Below are 22199 nucleotides of genomic sequence, written 5' to 3'. Positions count from 1 at the left end.
AAGGAAAATGCTCAATCGGGTTGCATTACTACGCGCTCTCTTTACAGGGCCACGGAATCGCATCCTTCAATTAAATATGACACATTGAGCAACCCTTGTTATAATACTCGAAAACATAGCTTTATGCCCCAACGTTCAAATGTTACTAACGTGATTACTTTGCAACACTCCTTATTTGCATTTCAAACAAAACATCACCTTTGTCATTTATCTATTTTTATCTAAGCCATTAATTCTATAAACATTGGCCTACTTTTACATAAAATCCACGAGATATCTGGTGTTCTTCATGTATAGTTTATATATCATCATATATCACAGGGGCAATGAGAACAACTTCTACAAGTGAACTAGAAACTCTGCTAAACCTACCTCCACTGGAAATATTTATACAAGGAGAGGCTAGGAAAAGCTCGTTTAGGCTCCAAAAACAATCAAAGAAATAAAGAGAATCAATAAAGAGAGGAAGAACACAGGAGATCATCAGATACAGTGACATGGACAGATGGCTCCAAAACAAACGAAGGAACCGGATCGGGCATTTTCTGTCTAAGCCCAAAACATGAGCAGTCAAACTCATTAGGGAATACACTTGCAATGCACAAGCAGAAAGATAGGCCATCAACGCATGTGCCCTGGAAAATCTTAAAAGAAGTAACACTAGCAAAAAATCCTCATAATATCTGATAACCAAGCAGCCATTAAAGCATTAGCAGTAAAAAAATCACGTCAAAATTAGTCAGTAAATCATTCAAATCTCCAAAACCTGGGGAAACACAACCTGATATCTCGGGTGACAGGGCACAGAAGAATTTTGGGTAACGAGAAAGCAGACAGACTGGCCGGAGGAGGATCTGCAAGATCATACCCCGAACCTATACTTGGGATGACGAAAACGAATATAGAATCCTCCATCGCAGAATGGATCCAAACAAAACAAAAGGAAAAGTTGATCAACTCTATCGGCGCCAGACACAAGTAAACTTATGATGAAACAACCCTCACCAAAACTAGCCAAATCACTGCTGCAATTGGAGAGTGCTAAACTCAGAGGAGTGGTTGGTCACTGGCATCTGAGAAAACATCTACACAAAATAGGCATATACAACAAAGATCCCATCTGTAGATTATGTAATAAGGAGGAGGAAACAGCCACCCATATCATCTTCAAATGCGAAGCAACAGCTCAATGGAGATTTAACCTAATAAACGAAAAAAAATCCAGGGAATGAAATTTTAGCAGCGACGGTCAATGACCTGATAGTTCTAAGAAGAAGGATTGAGTCTATTGCACTGAACTAAGGAACTAGGAAGGTACAATATGCCCGAAGGCTGCACTGCCTGGGAGCACAAACCCCGCTTCCTAGTTTCCTTTACCATACCATGCATGGTTTCCAAATTATGTTAACGAAAGATTTCAAATTGTTAATTGTCGTTCTTCCTTTTCTTTTGAATTTCATGCTTCTGTTCTGGCGTCACACAGAGCTCTCATTTAGGACTGCTATTGTTTATTTTATTTATTAACGATAGTGATTCTTTCATTTTTTCTATTAGTTTTCTTTTTTTAGATGGTTTTAAAATGTATCTTGAAATTTTGAGGACATGAGGGCTCTTACTCCTTACTACTCTGAGTCTCCCTCAGGAATATTTCGTTGGTTTCATGGTTTGGCTATAAACACTTCAAAAGCCTATCTAATGTCTTTCTACTGAGGCTCTAAAAATTTCTTCTCTTCTTATAATAATATTCTTTTAAATCTCAATTTTATTAAAGACTTCAGTCACGTTTCAGCCCCCTTTTCACTACATATTTCATCGATGGTAAATAAATATTTTAAGTTGATAGGTCACGCAGTTCTTATAATTTCAATAATATTTAGCCTTTAAACAATTCTATTTCTTTTTTGTTCGTTCTAATCTTGACTTATTTCCTCCTGTCTGTTCTTCACATAATATTCCTTATCTCCAATCTACTACCCACTCATCTTCATTAGTATCTCGACGTGTTTATTTTGATTATGTGCTTATTTATAAATTAATAAATAATATAATTGATTAATCTTTATTCTCATTTCAATTTCCGAGTTGCACTCCATGATGAAAGATTTTCTTCTGTATTTTTCATTTCTTATATTCCTCATGATTATCTTCTTCGTTTTCGACCGACTCCAGAAAATAGGTTGTTACAATTGAACCTGTATATATACACTTCTATGTGAGGTGTTTTCATGCAATACCTTGACGTCTTAACCAATCACAGCTCGAGTTCCGCAGGGCGGTTTCCTTGGGCCTTCCTTCATCTGTTGTATGTGTATGACTTTCCAGCATTAAATAAATGATCATAGCTCAATCACTGATGATATAGCTATTTTATGTGAGGAGGCAGAAACCAATATGCAAAGTTTTCTAAGTCGGGTAGATGGTGTACAAAAGGTCATGGTTCACCAATAAATCCACACTGGTAACATTCACGTACAGAAGAAGCATAAAAAGCAACATTAACATTTCCGCAAGCTATCATGTCCGATACAGAGTTGATCTTGAGTCGAAACTGACCTGACTACACCACATCCAAATCGGGTGAGCATATTGCGCAATAGGAAAAGACAGGTAAATTTCTACTAGACGGTCGTTTTAGTGAATGTTGCTTCGCCCCATATGGCAATACGCCTCTGGACTATGGGGATCATCATTCAAGACAAACGTTTAAAGACTTCAGACAATCCAAACTAGAATGCTCCATGACTGACTTGAATCTCCTGGAAGTAATTGAAATTAGAATAGACAATTAGCGGCAGCTGCAAACATCAATGAGAAACCATCGAAATCAAGTGATCAGGATGATCTCGGCGGTACCTCCACAGATGGATCGTCGGCTGGAGACAAACCGCCGCCAGGGTCTCAAAAAAATCCTTATAAAATCAAATGCAGTACTGACAGTGGGTTTTCGTTATGCTTTAGGTTTTCTAATATATCACACCTAATCTCACGTGTTAATTAAGGCCATGCTTTAATCGGGCTTTCACCCCGAAGGGGGTGTCACTTCCCGTTGTGCTGACCCCCCTGTTTATACGTCAGGGTAGTTCATCTATCCCATTATATGGCTGGGTCGCTAGTATCTCTCTTAAGCCAGATGCTGAGGAGATCATCGCTTTCTGCGGGGTTAGGCTCCAACGGGGGCTTTCGACAGCTCGGACCTATGCCAATTCCATCGCTTGTACAAATCTAAAAAGAGCACGACATGGTTGTCCTTTGGTAGAGGAAACCGATATGCGATTCGGTGTGTTCAACCAAGCTTTCATTATAATAGCACCGTAATTTAATTTGGCAGTCCATGTAAATTTTTGAGACTGTGAAGAAAGCTTAGGAGATTTTAACTTCTTCCGTGGAAGGACCCGTCTTCAGTGAATTCATGTTAGTTCTTTCTCTATTATGAATTGTTACCATGGTTCAAGAACATTTTTGGAAATTCGTTACTCTGAGCTGTAAAAAATAAACTATTAGTAGCTAAATCTTGGGTGTTTCAGATCGTTTTGGTCTATCGCTGTTAGGTATGTCAGTCCAAACGGATCGGATATTTGGAAACAGCCAAGCTGTAGGGTCATCCCGTACCTCGCAGATTTCAAGAAGAAATCTCACTTCAATAAATAGCTAGGGTAAAGATGTTTTCCTTGAAGAGAAAGTCGGAGGAATAGCCAAAGGTTTGTATTGGATGTAAATGATAAACGTGAAGTGGGCGATGGTTTGTCAAGAGCCTTCAGTAAACCGAAACGATAAAGATAAGCTTTTATATATGACGCAACGTATTTATCACACTTGAAAGTGTTGTATTCCAATAAACTATTGATATTGAAATGTCTACCTTCGTAGAATGGATACCCATCGTTATATTCATCGGACTGCCTGCCACCTTCATCGCAACGTAACGGTTTAGAACATACGAATTTGCAGGATTATAAAGATATAAATGATTAACTTTTTAAAGGTACATTTGGTCGGTGTGTTTGGATCATGTGTACCCGGTGCTTCCGAACATCAGCGACACTGGGACGATACCGCCGGAGAGCTGTCTGTTCAGCATGATGCTCAACATGACTGCTGCAGCTCGTAAGCATTTTCGAAATCGCCGTTCTTCGACAAAAACAGAATTTAAAAAAAAATCCATCGTGATTTCACTACTTTGCAGTTTTGTTCGCCATCTACGTACGGCATAAGCAGGTCGTCGAGATATTCAGGTCCAAGACTCCGGCCAAATGCGCCAAATTGGTCAACAGGGTATCGTCGATATCGGGCCTGGTGGCGTGCGTCGGCCTGGATCTGGTCGCCAACTTCCAAGAGACCAACGTCCTCATAGTACACGACCTAGGTGCCATGATCTGTTTCTGGAGCTCAGCCGTGTACATTGTACTTCAGGTTCGTCTCATACTTTTATTTCATCAACGACTTGTAGGTTGCAATAATTTGCGCACTATTTTTTCTTAAATCTTCGTTGTCATAATGAACAGTACATGAAAGCTACCACCTACTTGTGACTTGTGAGCACATTCTTGTTCGACCAGTTCTTTTCGTGTTCGTAACCATTTTATCTTCTTTATTACCTTAAAATAAATTAAAATAATTTTTACGTCTAACAAATTGGTATTAAATCTTGTCGTTATGTACTATGTACTATCGATAATGTACCTTTATGCTCGCTATTTGGACCTGTCAAACGCGTTAACTTCTCGCCAGCTTCAGTGCTGTTCAAAAAAGATCGGAAATGATCAAACTCCAGGTTTACCGCCCCGCAGACAACATTGAGAAATGTCACAAGTTGATATTGTCCTCGCTATTTTGGTCTGTCCGACGCGTTACAGAGACATACTGAAGATAGCGAGAAGCCGAAACGCTGATAGACCAACTGGCAACCGCCAGTGAGGTTACACAGACCAAATCGTTTTTTTTTTCGACCTGAACTAGTCACCAAAGATATGCCCAGATCTTTGTTGAGCGTTTAAGAGCCTTAGAATGCGGTTTTAGACGGATTGCACTTTTATAATTGTTAACTTAGCTGAAAACCACACTCATGACCCTGAATCGGTCACCATGATGTCGCATCACTGATGATGTTACTCCTTTTAAATAAGAGGTGGCCTTTCTGCATATACACTATGTATATTATTTTTAAGACTAGCATTTTTTAAGTTTTTGGTCAAGATGTGTGCCATTCAATATTTAAAAAAATATTTATATTTAAAAAAAAAGTATTTTATAGAATATTGACTCTAATCAGGATGACACATTATTAAAGAGATACACTGATTTTCCAGTTGTCACTGGAAAGTGATGTTGGTAGTCTTATGAAATATTATTCAGCAATAAGTTCATAATTCGAATTTATTTTTGGCCCATTAGGTCATCTTATCTTACTGGATTGTTCCTGAGATGCACGGTATGGTCATGGTGATAATCAGGGGAATCCAAGGGATGTCCGCTGTCACCTTTCTCATCCTCGGTTTGATCACGCAAAACATAGCGCTGTCGCAATTCGGACCAAGTGAGAATCGACGGGACATGAAGTAAAAAAACCTTTACCATCTGATTTTCTGACTTTTTTCAGAACAGGCTAACAACACCGAGATATTGCAGTGGAAGCCAAGCGAGCCGGGATGGGAGTGGCATGTGGCGAGCAGTGTCTGCGAATGGTCTGTAGTGCTTACATTCGGCAGTTTCATCCTAACTTTCTACTGGGATTTTAAAAAGATCACCTTATATGCTCCTGAGCTAGAGGTAACCAAAGAAAAACAAGCGAAATAATTTAATTTCTGTTATCAATGTAAAAATGGGTGTTCGATAATTTTAATAATTCAAACAAATATAATTTTATCTAACTTTTTCAGCTTGTCGAAGGAGAAACAGATGAACAAGATGGGGTTCAAGTCAAAACGTTCAGAAGCCTCGGGTCATGATTCATAAAAAGCAATAAAAATAACTATCTATTTTCTTTTTAATACTATAAACTTCAGAGAGGTTTTCCATTAAATTATTTTTGCTGATTATGTTTATTTTTTATTTATACAAAAACTGACTTTAATTTATTTACAATCTTATGATAAATATTGATTTAAAAAACAAGAATGCACATACTGTGCATGTTTATCGATACAAAAATGTACACTTTAGCAATAAAAAATTTAAAAAAAAAATTAAATATAAAATAAATAGGTGAATTTATTTAGTCCAGCTGACTTTGGGTATGTCGAAATGTTCTGTAAGGCTGTCAAGATGCTTGTTGAACTCCTCGACTCTCTGCTTGTGAGTCATGGAAGCTTTTTTCTTTATCCTTTCCATTTCCTGCAAACATAAGTTAAAAATTTACTTGAGTAAATTCATTGTTTTATTTTATTTTTAACCTTTTATGCTACAAGATGGGGTCTTGGTGAAGGCTACAGACATTTTAAACTCTCAATTAGTCAGTATTTAATAATTTTTCTACATTCAAAAATGCAAAAGTTTTTAAAAAATGTTAATGGGTGGTGACGAATAGAATAAGATGGGCAGATATTAGATGTAGAAATGAGTATTTCCATGACATTGTAGGATATTAGCTTCTTACGCATATCAACTATGAATCTGCAATTTCCCCTCAAGTGGAAAAGTGTTTCATCAATTGTGTATAATTCACTATAATATGTATGTCAGCTTCTAAATCATATTCTTGCCCTTGAAGATGCATTGCTGTTTTAACCGCTACCAATTCTTTGGCATAACTAAACAAAAAATCGTTTTTCCAACTTATCATTAAGAAGTTATATAGTCCTTCTTTCTGTTATTTATTTTTCCATAAATTGTAAAGAGATGATGAAACTTCCTAATTCAGGAAGATGTAAAAGGCAAATTTTGAAAACAGGGGCCTCCAGTCTACAATAAACTGTCGGGTGCCACGGGTCCATCATGCAATGTATCTTTTAAGAAATGATTTACATGAAATGGGAAGCAGAACAACACATCGGTGAGATCCTTGAAATATTGTGTGGATGTCTGACTAGTGTTTAGCTATCGAGTATCCTGTATGTGGCTTGGAGACATACCTGTGACCTTAGGGTTTTAAATTAATCTTACCACTTTTTCTTGCATTTTCTGAAAGGCAAGCTCAGCTTTGGTCGGCTTCACTTCATATTTCCTCTCAGCTTCTTCTTTGATAGCCTCCTCTACTACCTTCATCTTTTTCTCCTTATCCTTCTTCTTTTTTTTCCTGAAAGATAAAAAAAAGTTCCTTATATATTTTTTTATCTCAGTATAAAATAATTATTGGTAGCACATAAAAAAAAGATGTGGTATTAGGGTGTCCACATGGATCGTGACACTGCAGAGAGGTGTTGAGCTACGTTCTCTTTGGATTTGGCTCTAGATTCATCAGTCTACTGGATGGGATGAAATGTGTTTTTTATATTTAAGGATTTTCCTAGCAAACTATACTAAATTGTCAATAATATTCTGTATAAATTGAATATTGGTTGTTAAGGTAGTTGGGCAGTTCAATGGATAGCTGTCTAGCAAATGATTGAACAGTTTTCTGTCACGGTGGTAACGAGCGCAATGCCATCTAGCTCTTGCCCACAACTTATTGGAAGAAGTTAGGCTTATGATTTTATTCAGTATGTCTGCACATCCTTTACTCCATTTCACGTTATTTCTCCAAGGTTTATTTATACATGACATGTTTGCAATGTTGTTCACTAAAACACGATCTCTCCATTTTCAATGGTGAATCTATCAAGGTTATGTGAGGAACCAGGAATCTATTTTTAGAGGCAAAGGGATTATGTTGAACTGATCCTCAGGCCTGAGCGAGCGGCAGAACAGTGTCTGGACAATTCCTCGATAAAGAAGAAAAAGTAGGCCTTGAACTTCAAAATGCCTTCAGGTCTTAACAAGTATAACATATTTAACACAACACAATGGGGTAAATTGTTAAATTTAAAACTCGTCAACTGATTTATAATTAGCACACAAAAAAATTATTTTTATTAATCCATTTATGTTTGGAGGTCTAATTGACCATATTAATTATTTCAATTAATTATTATTTTTATGTAAGGCCTTGGTTGAGATGAAAAACGTAGTGTCACGAGTGGGATTCGAACCCACGACCTTCAGCTCAATATGCCACTGCTTTAACCAGAGTTGGTGTCCGAGTAGACCGAAGTCACGATAGCTCAAGTGGTTAGAGTAGCGGCGTATTGAGCCGAAGGTCTTGGGTTCAAATCCCACTCGTGGCACTAAGTTTTTCATCTCAACCAAGGCCTTACATAAAAAGAATATTTAATTGAACTAATTAATATGGTCAATTAGACCACTAAACATAAATGGATTAATATAATAAGTTAAGAAGTAATCATATCACTAGCAGCTCGCTGTGGCCATTTTCATAAGTCGCTGAGAATTGAATCCTCATTACATGACACTTGAAAAATGGCAAAAAGTAGTAAAAATGCGAATGATTGTAGGTTGCGATGGGGAGTTGGTGTCCGAGTAGATTGAAGTCACGACAACTCAAGTGGTTAGAGCAGCGGCGTATTGAGCCAAAAGTTGTGGGTTCGAATCCTGCTCGTGATACTAAACTTTTTTATCTCAGCCAAGACCTTACATAAAAAGAATAATTAATTTAATTTTTTTTTTACAAGCAAACTCGAAGATATAAAATGGCAATAACCTTTGGCTTTTGCAACCATAGCGAAATAATGTTCAATGTTTTTCAGAACGATAGTTTGTTGTAGGCTAAAGAATGAGCAAAAAAGAAGAAAATAACGTAATATATTCGGTCTGAACATCGCACTTGTTCTGTTCGGTTGAACATTTTCCAAATACAGTTTCTGAACTTTTTCATCACATATCGTAGTTTTTGACAGAGAAATTGTTTTTTAGTTGAATAGATTAAAAAATTTGCACACTTCGTATTTATGCTGGTACAATAAATGATAGTAATAATAATTAATCTACTTACTTTTTAATCCCGGCGTCTCCTTTCAGCTTCAGGGCTCCTCTCGAGCCTAATTCATACTCGGACATGGTGAAAAAATAGCAGAATGAGCTGAAATGTAAAATGTATAAATAAACCTGGCCGAATGAAACTTTTACAAGATGGAGGATTAGTACGTTCTTTAAGGAACTTCGCCTTTGAAAGCGAGGTGTTGTACAATATCAATGACGTCATCAAAAATGATTCAGCCGAAGGTTCACAATACACGCTGATAAGGTTGCTGTGTCGAAACGTCAAAAACGAGAACAGAGATAATCGAAGAAAGTCAGACGTTGCAAGGTGTCAGTCGTTGATATTATTTTCTCATACGAAGGATGAGTTTGTCCGTCCGATGAGTCGATACGATGGAAAATGAACTGGAGACAGTGTTGCGTTTGATGGTGCATTGCCTGTCGAAAAGGGCGGATCTTCTCTCTGGTAAAAACACCCTCGTGCTCCAGACCCCTCTTCTTTTCCGTTTCAACCGTTTCCTCGACGTGCTGGAATGCGAGCACTCGGACGTGATTTTGACAGATGGGCAAAGGAAGGAGCTGGAGTCGTTCCAGGTCCTCCTGGCCAAAATCCCCAGGCTGTCGTTGACCCAGAGGTCCGTCGAGGCGTTCGCCGAGGAGATCGACCTGAGCAGGTTCGAGAAGCTGACCTCCCTGGAGCTGAGAAACGTGTCTGTGTCAAAGCTGAAGGGCTCCCAGATCAAGAGCCAGTTACAAGAACTCGTAACCAATAATTGTGCAGACGAAGAATACTTCTCGAAGAAGGGCAAACTGCAATGGGCCAGCTTGAATAAGTTCCATTTTAAGTTCCGCTATTTTGAAGGACTCAACCTCGGCTTCCTCAACAGCATGCCATGGCTCCAGGAGCTCAACCTCAGCCACAACAACCTGAAAGAGTGCAACGCGCTGGCCAACCTAACAAACTTGGTCTACCTGAACCTAGGCTTCAACAGGTTGACAAAAATACCCAAATTGCATGACAGCACAAAGAACAAGCTGAAAGTGTTCCTAATCGATCACAATTTCCTTTCAGACTTGACGGGTAAGAAGCCTTTCACAATTTTTAATTTAGTATAAATTTAATCCTTAAGCTCATTTTAATTTTTCTTAAATAAATTTCAGTAAAACTTAGACTTTTGATGTGAAACAGTCTTTTTTAGATTTTAAGTCTTCTTGGTATTACTTTTGTTCATAACCAAGTAAAAAGTATATCAAACAGACCTTAGAATTCCAATTACAGTGAAACCTCCAATAAATAACTAATATATTTAGGAGATACTTCCGTTTAAAGGACAATTACAGATACACTCGTACGATTCATTTTCTATTTATTTAACACCTCTACTTGTAGAACTACTCTAATCATAGGACACGACAACACTTGTATTGTCCTAAAGTCAGTTTTCCTGGTCTGTAACATAGCATCTTGGGAGAAGACGGTGAGATTCTTTTTTGTCCTCACCTGGCTCATAGCCTTGTCAGATGTTGGTTTCTCAAAGTGGGAGCAATGCACTTCTGCTTATGGGTGGATGTGTTTCACCCCTAAGTTCACATATGGAATGTGCTCTGATCTCTAAGGACCAATTTTTTTTTTTCTTCCCACTTGCCCAATACAAAGGTGTGTCGACATCTGTGCTCCTGACCATGCACCACATGGAGAAAAGCTCATAGGACTGAAATTCATCGGTTCCGAAGGTTGAATTTAAAGGAAAGAAAAGAAGTGCTTGATTCTTACAGATTGGACCACGGTAACCGAGTAGTCAGCATGATAGACTCTCAGCTAATAGACCCCGCGGGTTTTGGGATGGATTTCCACTGTCACCTCTGGTCCTTTTTTTCACACAACCCTCCCCTCCCTCAAAGAATGATGGTTATGATGAAATAATCAATGGAATCATACTCTGGCTAATATGCAAGGCCATTGAAAATGAAATCTTACAGTTTGGTAGACCTAGTGTAAGAATATTAGCTAACAAATTACAGCTTAGCAAAATGTAAATCTGTACATATAAATATTCATAAAGCCTTGTGTTAATAAATTTTTCTCATTAGAGGAGACCCCCTCCCCCCAAAAGAGGATAAATGTAGTAATTCCATGATTATCCCTTAGGAAGAGGTTTCACCGTATTACTTTGCATATAATATGATATGCATACTAAAAAAACACCTGTATTTGTAATGTAATTGCATAATTGCTAGTTATAACATCCCAGAAATGAGTTGTACTGGATGTGTCTGCAACTAGCTTTTGCTCGATTCCACGTGGTAATCATTATTGTCAAACTAATCTGAGAACTGGTTGACTGTACAGTTGATTAAAAAGTCCTGTCTTTCTTTTAAATTAATCTTGTTTGGTTTCCTAAAGCAAAAAACCAAGGTTTAAGGTCTCCATTAGAGCTTTTGCCTCTTGATCAAACTGTCACAGGAGAGATGCTGTTGTGCTAGTTTGTATTGGTTCAAAATTTTGAAACGATATTAGTTAATAAAAAATCCCCACTGTTTCAACAAATGCAGACAAAACTATTTACTATTTATAAAGATGATATTAAACTTTAAACACGTTATTGCTGAGTGTTCAAACAGTTAAAAGCAATAACAAGGACTCAACACTCCCAGACATACAGTGCTCTCCATAGTTTACAGATTATTTAATATTCAAAACATTTTGGAAAATTTTGGTGAAGTTGAATAACTGACCCATCAAAAAGTGTCCGGTCTTTATTTTAAAATAATTTTGTTTGTTTGGGCTTAGGTGTTTTTATTACTAGTTTGATTATAATACAACCACGTCTAAGATAAACAAAAGTGTTTACTATTTATTATTAAATACAAATTCTGTCTTTTTTAGCATTCAAACAGTTAAAACCAATATACTGTTAATGTTGAATCTAAATTCACTAGTTTCGTGGTCCGCTTGACCAATTAATATTATGCATTAATTAAGGCTTTTAGCTGAGATAAAAAAGTCAATAATAGTAATAAAAAAGTTGGTGTCCGAGTGGATCGAGGTCACGATAGCTCAAGTGGTAGAGCAGCAGCGTATCAAGCCGAAGATCGTGGGTTCAAATCCCGCTCGTGCCATTGACTTTTTTATCTCAACTAAAAACCTTAATTAATTAAGGTAATCTAAACTTTGCTCTGTTCTGCTGTGTAAATACTTGGTTTAAATTGGACTGAGACTGCTCATTACATATGCCTGATGTTCAGTCATGAAGTGCTCTCCATTAAAAAAAGGCACAATTTTGATTTTTGTTGATTCGTAATGGTAATGAATCAAGATGCAACAAGTTAATTAAGGGCAAAGAACAATTATAAATAAGAAACTGAGAGATTTAATTGAATTCCTGTTCAAATACAGTTTTTCGACTTAATAGCTCTGAATCATCCATCCAGGATTAACTGCATCAAATGGTAAAAGTAAAAACCTAGATAAATGGGTACTGCAGAATTTAACTGATACTACCAAATTGGTTCATTTATATACTTTATTTGCTGCTTAGCGTTCCAGCTAAAAACAGATCCATAGATAGTATCATCACGAGCAGTGATAAAATTAGCCCTGTACAATAATTTCTGACTATTGTTCAATAAAGAAGAACGTAGGAAATTTACTAAGCCGTTTTGAAAAATTACTATTTTCCAGACTGTCGTAATTGCACGGCTTTTGTATCTGGGTCAAACCATCACAGGAGAGACCTACCATTCCAGACTATTCAAAACATAAAAATTTGGATACAGGCTTAGTTGTTCAAAAAGGCTAATTACTCCTTCAGTACTTCAGGATCCACCCATACATAGAATATTATGTGCTATGAGCTTTGGCCTTAAGGTCAAACCATCACAGGAGAGACCTGATGTGCCTTTGTAAAATGCAGTCATTGACAACTTGATTTTTTTAAAATCCAGAATTAAAATGTTTTATTGCTCCTTCAGGATTAAAAAAAAGTTTGCCCACACATTGTAATAGTTATGAGAGAAAATTAATGGACATTTGACAAGAAACTTAGTGTTACTCTCCAGACCTATTGCCAACAGATTACATTTTCAGACCTCTCAACTATCGTCTTAGGCTGACAAGTTTTTGAAAACACTCGAATCTAAATTGCTTCATTTTCCAAAAATTAGGAAATACATTTTTGCCCTTGATTCTTGTTGGGAGAGCACAACTGGGAATTAACTACATCAAATGGGAGAAGTAAAACAGTTAAAATGGCCCCGTACAATTTGCCCTCTTCTTGTTGGGAAAGAATAATAGAAGCCAATAAAAATAAATCTAATTTTCTGTACTGAATTTGTGATTAAATAAAAATACAAGACTTCATTGAGAACTTTGGTTGAATAAATACTATTATTTGGTGAAGGGGTTATTTATAAATGATTTATTTTAACTTTGATACTGTAGGAAGAATAAATTGGAAAATTGAGTGTTTTTTCTCTCTTTTAGTACAAACTTGTTGAAAAGTCAATACTATAGAAAACTCCATTGATCCATAAGATGTCATAAATGGTTTAAAACTCTACTTATTACTTACTATTTGTGTATTATGAATGCTATATTTTAACATGTCTTTGCTATAGGATTAGAGAATATGACAAAGCTGACCGATCTTGACCTCTCATGGAACTGGATAGCCAGCAAGTTTAAGCTTCTTTCCCTTGTGTCGCTCGTTAGCCTTCAGCAGATTTCCATGAAGAACAATCCGTTTTCCCACAACGACTTCTACAGGATTTACATTGCGAGTTCAATTTGTTCAAAATACCCCAAGGTAAAACGGATTGTGACTCGAAGTTGGCCGTTATTAAAGTGAGAGAATTTTATTTTCCAGTTTTCCATCGATGATGTGAAGCTAAACACCAATGAAAAATCAGTTTTTGGTTCTGCCATAATTTCGAAAAATGATGCGATGAATCAATCGGGCGAAATAGACGCTATATTGGATCCTGATTTGATTGAAAAACCAGTAAAAAGTGAGTATTTCATACACCCTGGAGTAAATGGTGAAAGTCAATTTAGAATGCACTATGCAATGATAAAATAATATTGATTGAAGTTGTGTAATTAGCAATTTTCCAATCTTATGTTTGTTTTTCTATTTATAATTATTATTAAATTGATTTGTTTTTCCGTTCCAGTAATAAAGGCCAAGAGGAGGTCCAAGCCACGGGAAATGACAATCAGTAGTCTTTGTGACCCTGAGGCTATGAACCAAGAAAAAACCAATATCAATAAAAAAGACGCTGAGGTCAATAAAAAAATTATGGAAAATGTCATACCAGACAAAACTGAACTTTTGGAAAACCTCAAAGAAGAGATCAATGACGAATTGCTGGCTGGTATAAAAAATGTTGCAGAAGATAAAAAAGTAAGTTGGAGGGGGGATGGTTAACTGGTTCTTTTCACGCCAAAATACTGAATAGCTCAAACCCTTTGCATAAGTGAGAACATTAAATCCTTAAAATTCAGGAAAACAGAACAATAAAATAATCAAGTTTATATTATTTACATTTACATTTAAAATGACAATATGTTTGATTAAACTGCAAACTGAAACGAGTAGCCATATTTCCACCATACTTTTATTAAATAAGTACTTAATCTCACAAATAATATGAAATACCATGTCCGCCACAGAATCTTAACATTAAAAATAAAATTTAGACATTGAAATTGTCTCCATTTGCTTCAAATACACTCACCTAATTAAAATCAAGTTCAAAAATATACCTTTTTAAACAGCAAAAATCCTTAATTTTGTAAATTTTTAATTTATAAGTAAATTCGACCCCGATTTGAGAATTTGTAAATTTTCAAAATTTTTCTAAGATTATTGTTAAGAGCTCTGAAAAGGTGTCTGTGTAAGAGTATGTGGTGTAAGTTTTCCCTTCCAATGTCCATTAATTTTTCCCTCATACATTTTACATTGTTTGGGCGACCTTTATTATTATGTAGAAATAAACCATTTTATTCATTGCTTTGATATCAAAATTTTAAACGGTTAATCGACAGCAGATTTCTCCTGTGACACTTTGACCCAGAGGCTACCTAACATTTGCGGTTTGTAAGCAATATCCTGAAGCAGCGGTTTGTATCTGGATCCATTGCATCAAAGCTGCATCAAAATTTTTAATTTTAATGAGTCTGTCATTTGATGGTTTGGGGACCCAGATGCATAAGTTCTGAAACTTCTGAGAACTTTTTTTTGGTGAAGGTCAGGCTTAGGAAAGCTCATTGGTTCTTCTTCATTGATAACCCTGAAATTATTGTACTGGGCCGATTTTCTCACCACGAGTGATAATTTTATCCAAACTTGGATCTGTTTTTAGGTTGGAAGCTAAGAAGTGATAGATATATGAAAAACTTCTTAGCATCAATGAAGTTCTGCAGTACTTGTTTATCTAGCTGTTTCACTTTTCCCATTTGATGTCCAATTATGCTCTCCCAACAGGAAGTAAGGCCAAGAATCTCTTTATTTAAAAAAAACAACATAACATAATTTTTGGAAAACGAAGCAACTCAAGATTTTAGACTGTCAGTTTTTAAAATTTGTTAGCTTAAGGCTATTGTCAAGAGGTCTGAAAAGGTGGTAATCTGTTGATGACAGGTCTCGAGAGAAAGAGTTTCTGATCAGATGTCCATTAATTTTCCTTTGTAACTTTTACGTTATGTAGGCAAATGTTATCCAGAAGGAGCAGTAATCAATTTTAATAACTGTCTGGATTTTTAAAAAAATCGAGTTGTGAATGACTACAGTTCAGAATGGCACAGAGCAGGTCTCTCCTGAGACACTTTGACCCATAGGCCTCTGCTCATAGCACACAATTTTCTATATGTTGGAGCTATCCTGAAGGAGTAATTGGCCTTTTTTAATAACTAAGGCTGAATTTCCAAGTTTTGAATAGTCCAGAATGGCACAGCAGGTCTCTCCTGTGATGGTGTAACCCAGATACAAATGCTCAACACAATTCTGACAGTATGGAAAATAGAAATCAATTTTTCTGGATGAAAGAAGAATGACAGTACACTTTTTGAGTGCTCAGATATTCAACTTCAGTAAAATTGCCAAAATATCTTGATTATTAAATAATTTATATAGTACTAAGAGTACTGCATGTCCAAGAAAATCATGCAGCATTGTCATTGCTTTGTATGAAAACTTTAACTGATCCTAAATGACATAGCATGTCTCTCCAGTGACAGTTTTTCCCGGAGACAAAAGCTCATAGTGCTCAATAACTTAAGCAAAATGGAAAATGGGTCTTTTGTGTTAATTAACTAACGGTAATTTGGTCATTATTAGTCATCCTGAACAAAAGAGTGAGGATAGGCAGAAGTTGGTCTTTTCGGTAATTAACTAATGGTAATTTGGTCATTACTGATCATCCTGAACAAAAGAATGAGGATAGGCAGACCAGGATGATCAGTAATGACTAAATTAGAGGTTCAACACCCTGAACAATTATCATTTATGTATCATTTCAATTTACATGAAAATGGCTAATAAATTATATTACAAATTACAGGAAACGTTAAGATTTCATAAAGGCTAGCCAGAATTTCTCATTTCACTAAAAGGTATTCTAATGTTTTAATTTTTCTTTTCTTTTTTAGATTGAGATTTCACAAAGCAAAGCGGAGTGTGAACCTAAAACGTGTAATAGCTCCCCTGACGATAGAGAAATATTTACTCAGACCACAACCACGGCAATACTTCACACTCCAGCAGTTGTATGTAGCGATATAAAATCTCAAAGTGTTGAAACAGAAATAAACAAAAATGATAACTTAGAAACTGAGAAGAAAAGCTGTGATCATTTCAAAGAACAAGAACACGACCTGGGTGCGGTTCAGGTGAACGGCTTAAGTGAAAATGTACAATCTGATTCTAACATAGATACTGAGCGGAATTCGCATTTAGAACAGATTGAAAATTCTTCTCATGGGGTCCAAACAACTGATGAAAATGTACAATCTGATTCTAACGAAGATACTGAGCACGATTCAAATTTAGAACAGATTGAAAACAATTTTTCTCAGGGGGTCGAAAAAATTGATCAATACGGGCAAGAATTTAGCTCCAATGATGAAACAAACATAAACGAAGACAAAGAACAATATTTAGATGCATCGTCGAATAGCTTAGCCGAATCTCAAAATAAGTCGAATCAGGACACGACCGAAGAGAACAGTGATACACCAATAGCTCACACATCTGAGGAGGCGAGTGACGAAGACACTGATGATGATGATTGTAACGTCCATGATGAATTAATGTGGCAGGTTCAAATATTTGACAAAGCAACTGCCACTTCCCGGATGGTCTTCCTCATCCTCTTAGAAAAGTAAATTAATTTATTATCGATAGCTTCAATTTAGTGATTATCTGTGATTTTAAGAGAGCTCAAGGAGAGATGCACAAAGTCGGGTAAAATCATCACGAGGTGGAACCTCGACTCAATCCGCAGTTGTGTCAAAACCGAGATGAACCCAATAAAGATTGAACTGGAGTTTGACAGCACGAAGAAAAGCAAACAACACAGATGCTACATCATGGAATTCCCCGATGCACAGGTTTACATTCAAACTTTTTAATATAATTCAAGGAAGATTTCACTCCAATTTTCATGATTTAGAGCCTGATGAAAAGGCTTTATGACATCCTGGAATCGAAGGCGCTGACAGACATGGACCAAGGGACGTACAGCTGCTTAAAATGTACAACCGTTTTCGTCCATATAAAAAAATCAAAAGGTTTAGTTTATTTTAATTTTTTTTTTTTTTTTTTGTCAAATTTGATTTAAATATTCACACTTAGACTTGTGTCTTGCATTGCAGAAATCAAATGCACGATTTGCGGGTCCTACGAAGTTGCCGAAATAGAAGAACCACGTTTACCGAATAAGAAAATTCCATCCAAGCAAGCCATCTGTCATTCCCCATCTGAATCTAGTATTGGTATGTCTATTTTTACTCGCAATAAAACGCTTTTATTAAGGTTATCTTTATTTTGTAATGCTTAACAATTTAAAGCTTTAAAGCTGACCAAAAAAAACCTGACTTTAGACACTGCCACGTTCTCATTATCTTTCAAATAGAGCTTTAGAAAATACCTAAGGACAGTGTTGTTTTTCTTTTACGTTGAAAAAAAAAATTGTTTGGACAATGCTGTTTGTATACTACTAAAGTTGATGATGAGATTTAGATAAATCAAAACTAATTAATGTTGTAAGTTGATGGCTTTCTTGAAATCTGTTTGGTTGAAATTAATTGTTCATCGACTCTCATGAATGCATGTAGAAACTTAAGTTTTCTACATAACATTTATGACAAAATTAAACGTTCCAGCTTCAATGGATCAGTTTATTACCACCTAACCAATGGATGAATGGTTGCATGATTGAAAGTTTCCCTAACATTTTTTTTCCTCCAAAATACTATGAGAACTTTGGACTTAACTTTTTCATGCTCGATGATTTTTTGCATGAAATTAAACGATGCACAATGGCTGCTGGGTTAAATCCTCTTACTTGACCACGTCTAACATTAATATCTACTCATCCCAATTAATGAGAAAAAGAAAAATGATGAGTTTATAATTTGAAGGTTCAGCAGTGTCTTTAGATCAACCTAGGCACCCGAGCTTTTCAAAAAGGTACGAAAGCGATGTTGAAATATTAAGTAACCCGAGTCAAAGTAGTATTGAGGTCATTGATGACCAGAGCAGGTAACACTAAGCTTCTCCCCAGCTTTGTTAAGATCAGAAATAAAACAAAGTAACTTGTCCTCCCTCTCTCAGATCGCAAAGTACAACCCCGAGCAGGAAGAAATCTAGCGAAGAGAGGCAAACGGTCGCTGTCCCCCAGCTAGGTACAGTCCTCGAAGTCATTGCGCCTTTGTCCGCACTGACCGAAAGCAGCTCATCTGGTAAATTGAGAGAAAAAAAATCACAAGACTACTAACACATATTGATTTGTGACGTTGACGTATCGTTTTCTAGGCTCATTAACAGAAAGTGTGATAACCACTTACGATAATTTTCATAATACAAAACGCCACTTTATTGAATGGCTGTTAGAAGAGAACGAAAACTCCCTGGATAATGACTCAACAACCCATACAAACGAAGGTGACTAACATTGGAACATTGACTTACTAAAGGAGTGTAGGTCGTTTAGTCTTATAAAGCATTTTGTATTTGCATTGTTTGATCGTCAACTTGTGTGTGGTATTATTTGAAACAGTGTACAGTGTGTAATTGTGTTAGGAACACAATTTTATATACATTAAAAAGAAAACAAAAAAACTCAAGCTTGACAAAGCTCAACATTTCAGATTGTTGAGCCTAAATGTTTTGTTTTTATTAATTGCTTCACAGACTGAAGCAAAATGTGGTATGTAGAACAGTTGAAATGCACAAAATGAATTTTTTAAAAATAAATTATATCATCAATACAGTGTCAATGAACTAACAAAATGAAATATTGAGGGTAAAAAACCCAAAATAATTATGCTAGACATAAGGTCGCAAGGTAGAAACGTGTTTTTCTTCTTAGATGCCCATGTCAAGACGGAACCCGAGCAGGCGGACATTTATTCGTACACCGATTTCCGTAATGTCGATCAAAGGATTGAAACGTATCTTCGTAACAGTTTGTTCACGAGTGAAAAAGAAGAGCTAAGGGTGTTCGTGAGGGTGAGTTCGACACGAGTCCAATCTTTCGTTATATTTAAGATGTTGTGTTTATTTTAGAGCCATGTCTGGAAAACAGGTGGGTCCGACTATGACGGTTGTTTTGTTTTGTCCTCGTCGTTTGTGTATTTTCTGTACCATTCTAATACTGATTTCAGGTAAAAAGCCAAAAAATAATCAATAACCCTCTTAAAGAAAATTTAATTAATTTTTTTCCAGTGAACCCGAGTGTAATTGGCTTGCCAAAAGTGATTCGTACCGATGCGAGCAAATGAAATATATCACTCCTCTGTTCAAAAATGAAGGGATTGAAATTAAAATCAACAACATCACCTACCTTCTTTTACTCCTGGATGAGAATGTTACTAAAAACCTTTTGAACAGTATTAAAAGTGAGTTAAGTCGAATGATTCTGTTGTGATATTAGACTTCACCATTATTTCTTTCAGATTTAAACTTGTCAAAACTGAAGGTGGCAAAGAAATGGAACCCACAGATAGATGTGTCTCTAAAGCAGGCTGTAGTGAGTTGCGAGCTCAGCAGCTCCTGTCTCGACCCGACTGTCAACTATTTCACAATCTTCAAGCGAATCCAAATCATCAAGAACAAAGGTTTTGATACTAAAAGCAAAAAAAAAATTAATGTTTGAGCTTACAAAAATTACTATAATAATAAAGCATTAAAAAACACATACTTGCTGTAATCAATTTTTATTTTATTTATTTCAGTCGATGAAGAAGTAATGAGGCTCGGAAGCCTTGTAGTAACGCCCGGACAGCTTTATTTAATCCCCGGCGACCTCAGCTGGCTAAGCTCTTGCAACGTCCCAGCTATTCATTCATGCCAGGAATTGCTCAGGCTTAAAGACATTGTAAGTAATTTTTGGACTAATCTTTTACTCATATGTTGGTCGTTTCTGATCAATTTGGCCTGCCTATGCAATATTTGACGAGCATGTCATGTTTTGCCGTAATTTCAGGAAAGTATTTCTCCAATTTTGTTCAATCTAGAGATCGTACCTAAATGTTTACGTAAAAACATAACATTTTCCAGAGAAGCATAACACACAAATAATACAAAAAACTGGAAATAAATTTCACTTAGTCATGTACAGAAAACCAGCAACAGACATCATAAAAGTGCTAAATGGGGCTGACTAAAAACAGAAACAATAACCAACGAAAGGCTCAGACTACAAGCAATAAGCTGTACTACAGAACAATGAGTACAGTCAATAATCTATAAAAACCCAGTGTTGGTCTGCGCGTCACCAACGATATCAATTATTACTACTAATTACTAGTCAAAAATGTTTTGGTTTGGCATCATTTTCAGTGAGGTACATCAAAAAGCCCACAAGTGTTGACAGACCCTGTTCCAGTTCAGCAATAATGTAGTTGTCTTTTTTCATTTTTTCTTGGTGTTTAGTTCTATCGGATGCAATTCAGCTTCTTGCCATCCTCAGTTTTTAATAATAATTTTTATTAAAACCCAACACTAAAAATGTTATGAAGGACCAAAATAAAGGCTCGTCGCCTCGCAGACCTCACAATTTAAGTGTTAAATTGCAAGTTAATCAGCAATAGAGTTTGTAATGGGCAAAGCCACACTAACTTACCATTAAAATCTTAAACTGATATTTTTTTCTGGATTATGCGGGCATCAGGATTAGCAGGACTCCAGCTATTTTACAAATAAGGCTTAAAAACCACTAAGGATAACAAATGCAATTTAAAAACTCCTGTCAATATTAGACAAAACAGCATATATACAATAACATTGGATTGTGGAGAACAACACATTGAACAGACAGGATTAAAAATAAGGCATACAAAGATCATACCCAGGTCATTGAGACAACAGAAAATCAAACTGCACTCATACCAAGGACTTTTTAGTATTTAATAATACATGCAAATACTAATACAAGCCAAAAGGGTGACAAATGGTATAGAAAAATTAAAAAGAAACATAGTCACTTTTATCAACATTAAACCACGATTGATGTTAAGAAGCCGAAATAGCGAGGATAGGCAGACCAAAATGATAGGAAATGACCATGCTACCAGTTCATCAACCTTTTTACCTAAAGGGGAAATATCACAATTTAACTAATTTTATCCCCCTCTTACATTTCTCAATAAATTTTATTTGTAATTCTATTCTAAAATAAACCTTCCCACAGGAAAGGAACAAGTTTGACTCGTTGTCACTTCATTTCTTAGGCAAAGAAGGAATAGAAGAAGTATGGAATTTTACTTTAAAACCGGCGCAGATAGTAGCCATAGCCAATTGCATCAAAATCGTTTCAAAGCGGTTTTCCAAACCTTTAGAAATACCATTGAAGAGCTGAAGTTTCCCTCTAGTTGTTAATTATTTGTACACAATATGTTTATACGTATAAGTCAGTTGATATATAGTTTTATTAAAATGTATAAAAAGAGAATGTTCACTATTGTTATATATGAATTAAAATTTAAAAAAAAATAGCAAAAGAAATAA

At 36.0% G+C, this 22199-nt stretch overlaps 3 protein-coding genes across 6 annotated transcripts; 2 read left to right on the top strand and 1 right to left on the bottom strand.

The window, feature by feature from the left end:
- The first annotated feature begins 721 nt into the window (after nt 1-721).
- On the top strand, nt 722-6035 carry LOC106672176 (DNA damage-regulated autophagy modulator protein 2-like). Its single transcript, XM_014403380.2, has 6 exons — nt 722-3919; nt 3983-4104; nt 4184-4410; nt 5392-5533; nt 5597-5766; nt 5877-6035. Exons 1-6 carry the CDS (start codon nt 3852-3854, stop codon nt 5943-5945), a joined length of 798 nt encoding a protein of 265 aa, XP_014258866.1. The 5' UTR covers nt 722-3851; the 3' UTR covers nt 5946-6035.
- A 147-nt stretch (nt 6036-6182) lies between these two features.
- Nucleotides 6183-9227, bottom strand: LOC106672178 (protein FAM32A). 2 transcript variants are annotated; one of them, XM_024228657.1, is made up of 4 exons: nt 9136-9227; nt 8984-9070; nt 7099-7231; nt 6183-6330 (listed from the first exon to the last, which is right to left on the bottom strand). In XM_024228657.1, exons 2-4 carry the CDS (start codon nt 9046-9048, stop codon nt 6208-6210), a joined length of 321 nt encoding a protein of 106 aa, XP_024084425.1. In that variant the 5' UTR covers nt 9049-9070; nt 9136-9227; the 3' UTR covers nt 6183-6207. The 2 variants fall into 2 exon arrangements, with proteins under 2 accessions (XP_024084425.1, XP_014258869.1); XM_014403383.2 differs by lacking the exon at nt 9136-9227 and having other exon boundaries at nt 8984-9129.
- A 17-nt stretch (nt 9228-9244) lies between these two features.
- LOC106672167 lies at nt 9245-22184 on the top strand. Of its 3 annotated transcripts, XM_014403364.2 has the most exons (17): nt 9245-10051; nt 13588-13775; nt 13836-13977; nt 14143-14372; nt 16619-17349; nt 17404-17578; nt 17641-17758; nt 17843-17962; nt 18611-18731; nt 18804-18931; nt 19005-19133; nt 19561-19700; nt 19758-19855; nt 19917-20089; nt 20147-20308; nt 20426-20568; nt 21883-22184. In XM_014403364.2, exons 1-17 carry the CDS (start codon nt 9364-9366, stop codon nt 22048-22050), a joined length of 3654 nt encoding a protein of 1217 aa, XP_014258850.1. In that variant the 5' UTR covers nt 9245-9363; the 3' UTR covers nt 22051-22184. The 3 variants fall into 3 exon arrangements, with proteins under 3 accessions (XP_014258850.1, XP_014258851.1, XP_014258852.1); XM_014403365.2 differs by lacking the exon at nt 19005-19133; XM_014403366.2 differs by lacking the exons at nt 18611-18731; nt 18804-18931; nt 19005-19133.
- The last annotated feature ends 15 nt before the right edge of the window (nt 22185-22199 follow it).

The sequence above is a fragment of the Cimex lectularius genome, unplaced genomic scaffold, assembly GCF_000648675.2.
Source record: "Cimex lectularius strain Harlan isolate CLEC.00 unplaced genomic scaffold, Clec_2.1 scaffold17, whole genome shotgun sequence".
NCBI classification, from domain to species: domain Eukaryota; kingdom Metazoa; phylum Arthropoda; class Insecta; order Hemiptera; family Cimicidae; genus Cimex; species Cimex lectularius.
Note: the sequence above shows the minus strand (reverse complement) of the source record. Positions and strands in the feature narration are given on the sequence as shown.

Coding starts and splice junctions, on each gene's coding strand:
- LOC106672176 (XM_014403380.2), top strand. CDS start 3,852: ATGTCTACCTTCGTAGAATGGATACCCATCGTTATATTCATCGGACTG. Junction 4,411..5,391: donor CCGTGTACATTGTACTTCAG/GTTCGTCTCATA, acceptor TTGGCCCATTAG/GTCATCTTATCTTACTGGAT. Junction 5,534..5,596: donor GCTGTCGCAATTCGGACCAA/GTGAGAATCGAC, acceptor GACTTTTTTCAG/AACAGGCTAACAACACCGAG.
- LOC106672178 (XM_024228657.1), bottom strand. CDS start 9,048: ATGTCCGAGTATGAATTAGGCTCGAGAGGAGCCCTGAAGCTGAAAGGA. Junction 7,232..8,983: donor GGAGACGCCGGGATTAAAAA/GTAAGTAGATTA, acceptor TTTATCTTTCAG/GAAAAAAAAGAAGAAGGATA. Junction 6,331..7,098: donor AGAAAATGCAAGAAAAAGTG/GTAAGATTAATT, acceptor TTATGTTTGCAG/GAAATGGAAAGGATAAAGAA.
- LOC106672167 (XM_014403364.2), top strand. CDS start 9,364: ATGGAAAATGAACTGGAGACAGTGTTGCGTTTGATGGTGCATTGCCTG. Junction 13,776..13,835: donor TTTGTTCAAAATACCCCAAG/GTAAAACGGATT, acceptor TTTATTTTCCAG/TTTTCCATCGATGATGTGAA. Junction 17,350..17,403: donor TTCCTCATCCTCTTAGAAAA/GTAAATTAATTT, acceptor TGTGATTTTAAG/AGAGCTCAAGGAGAGATGCA.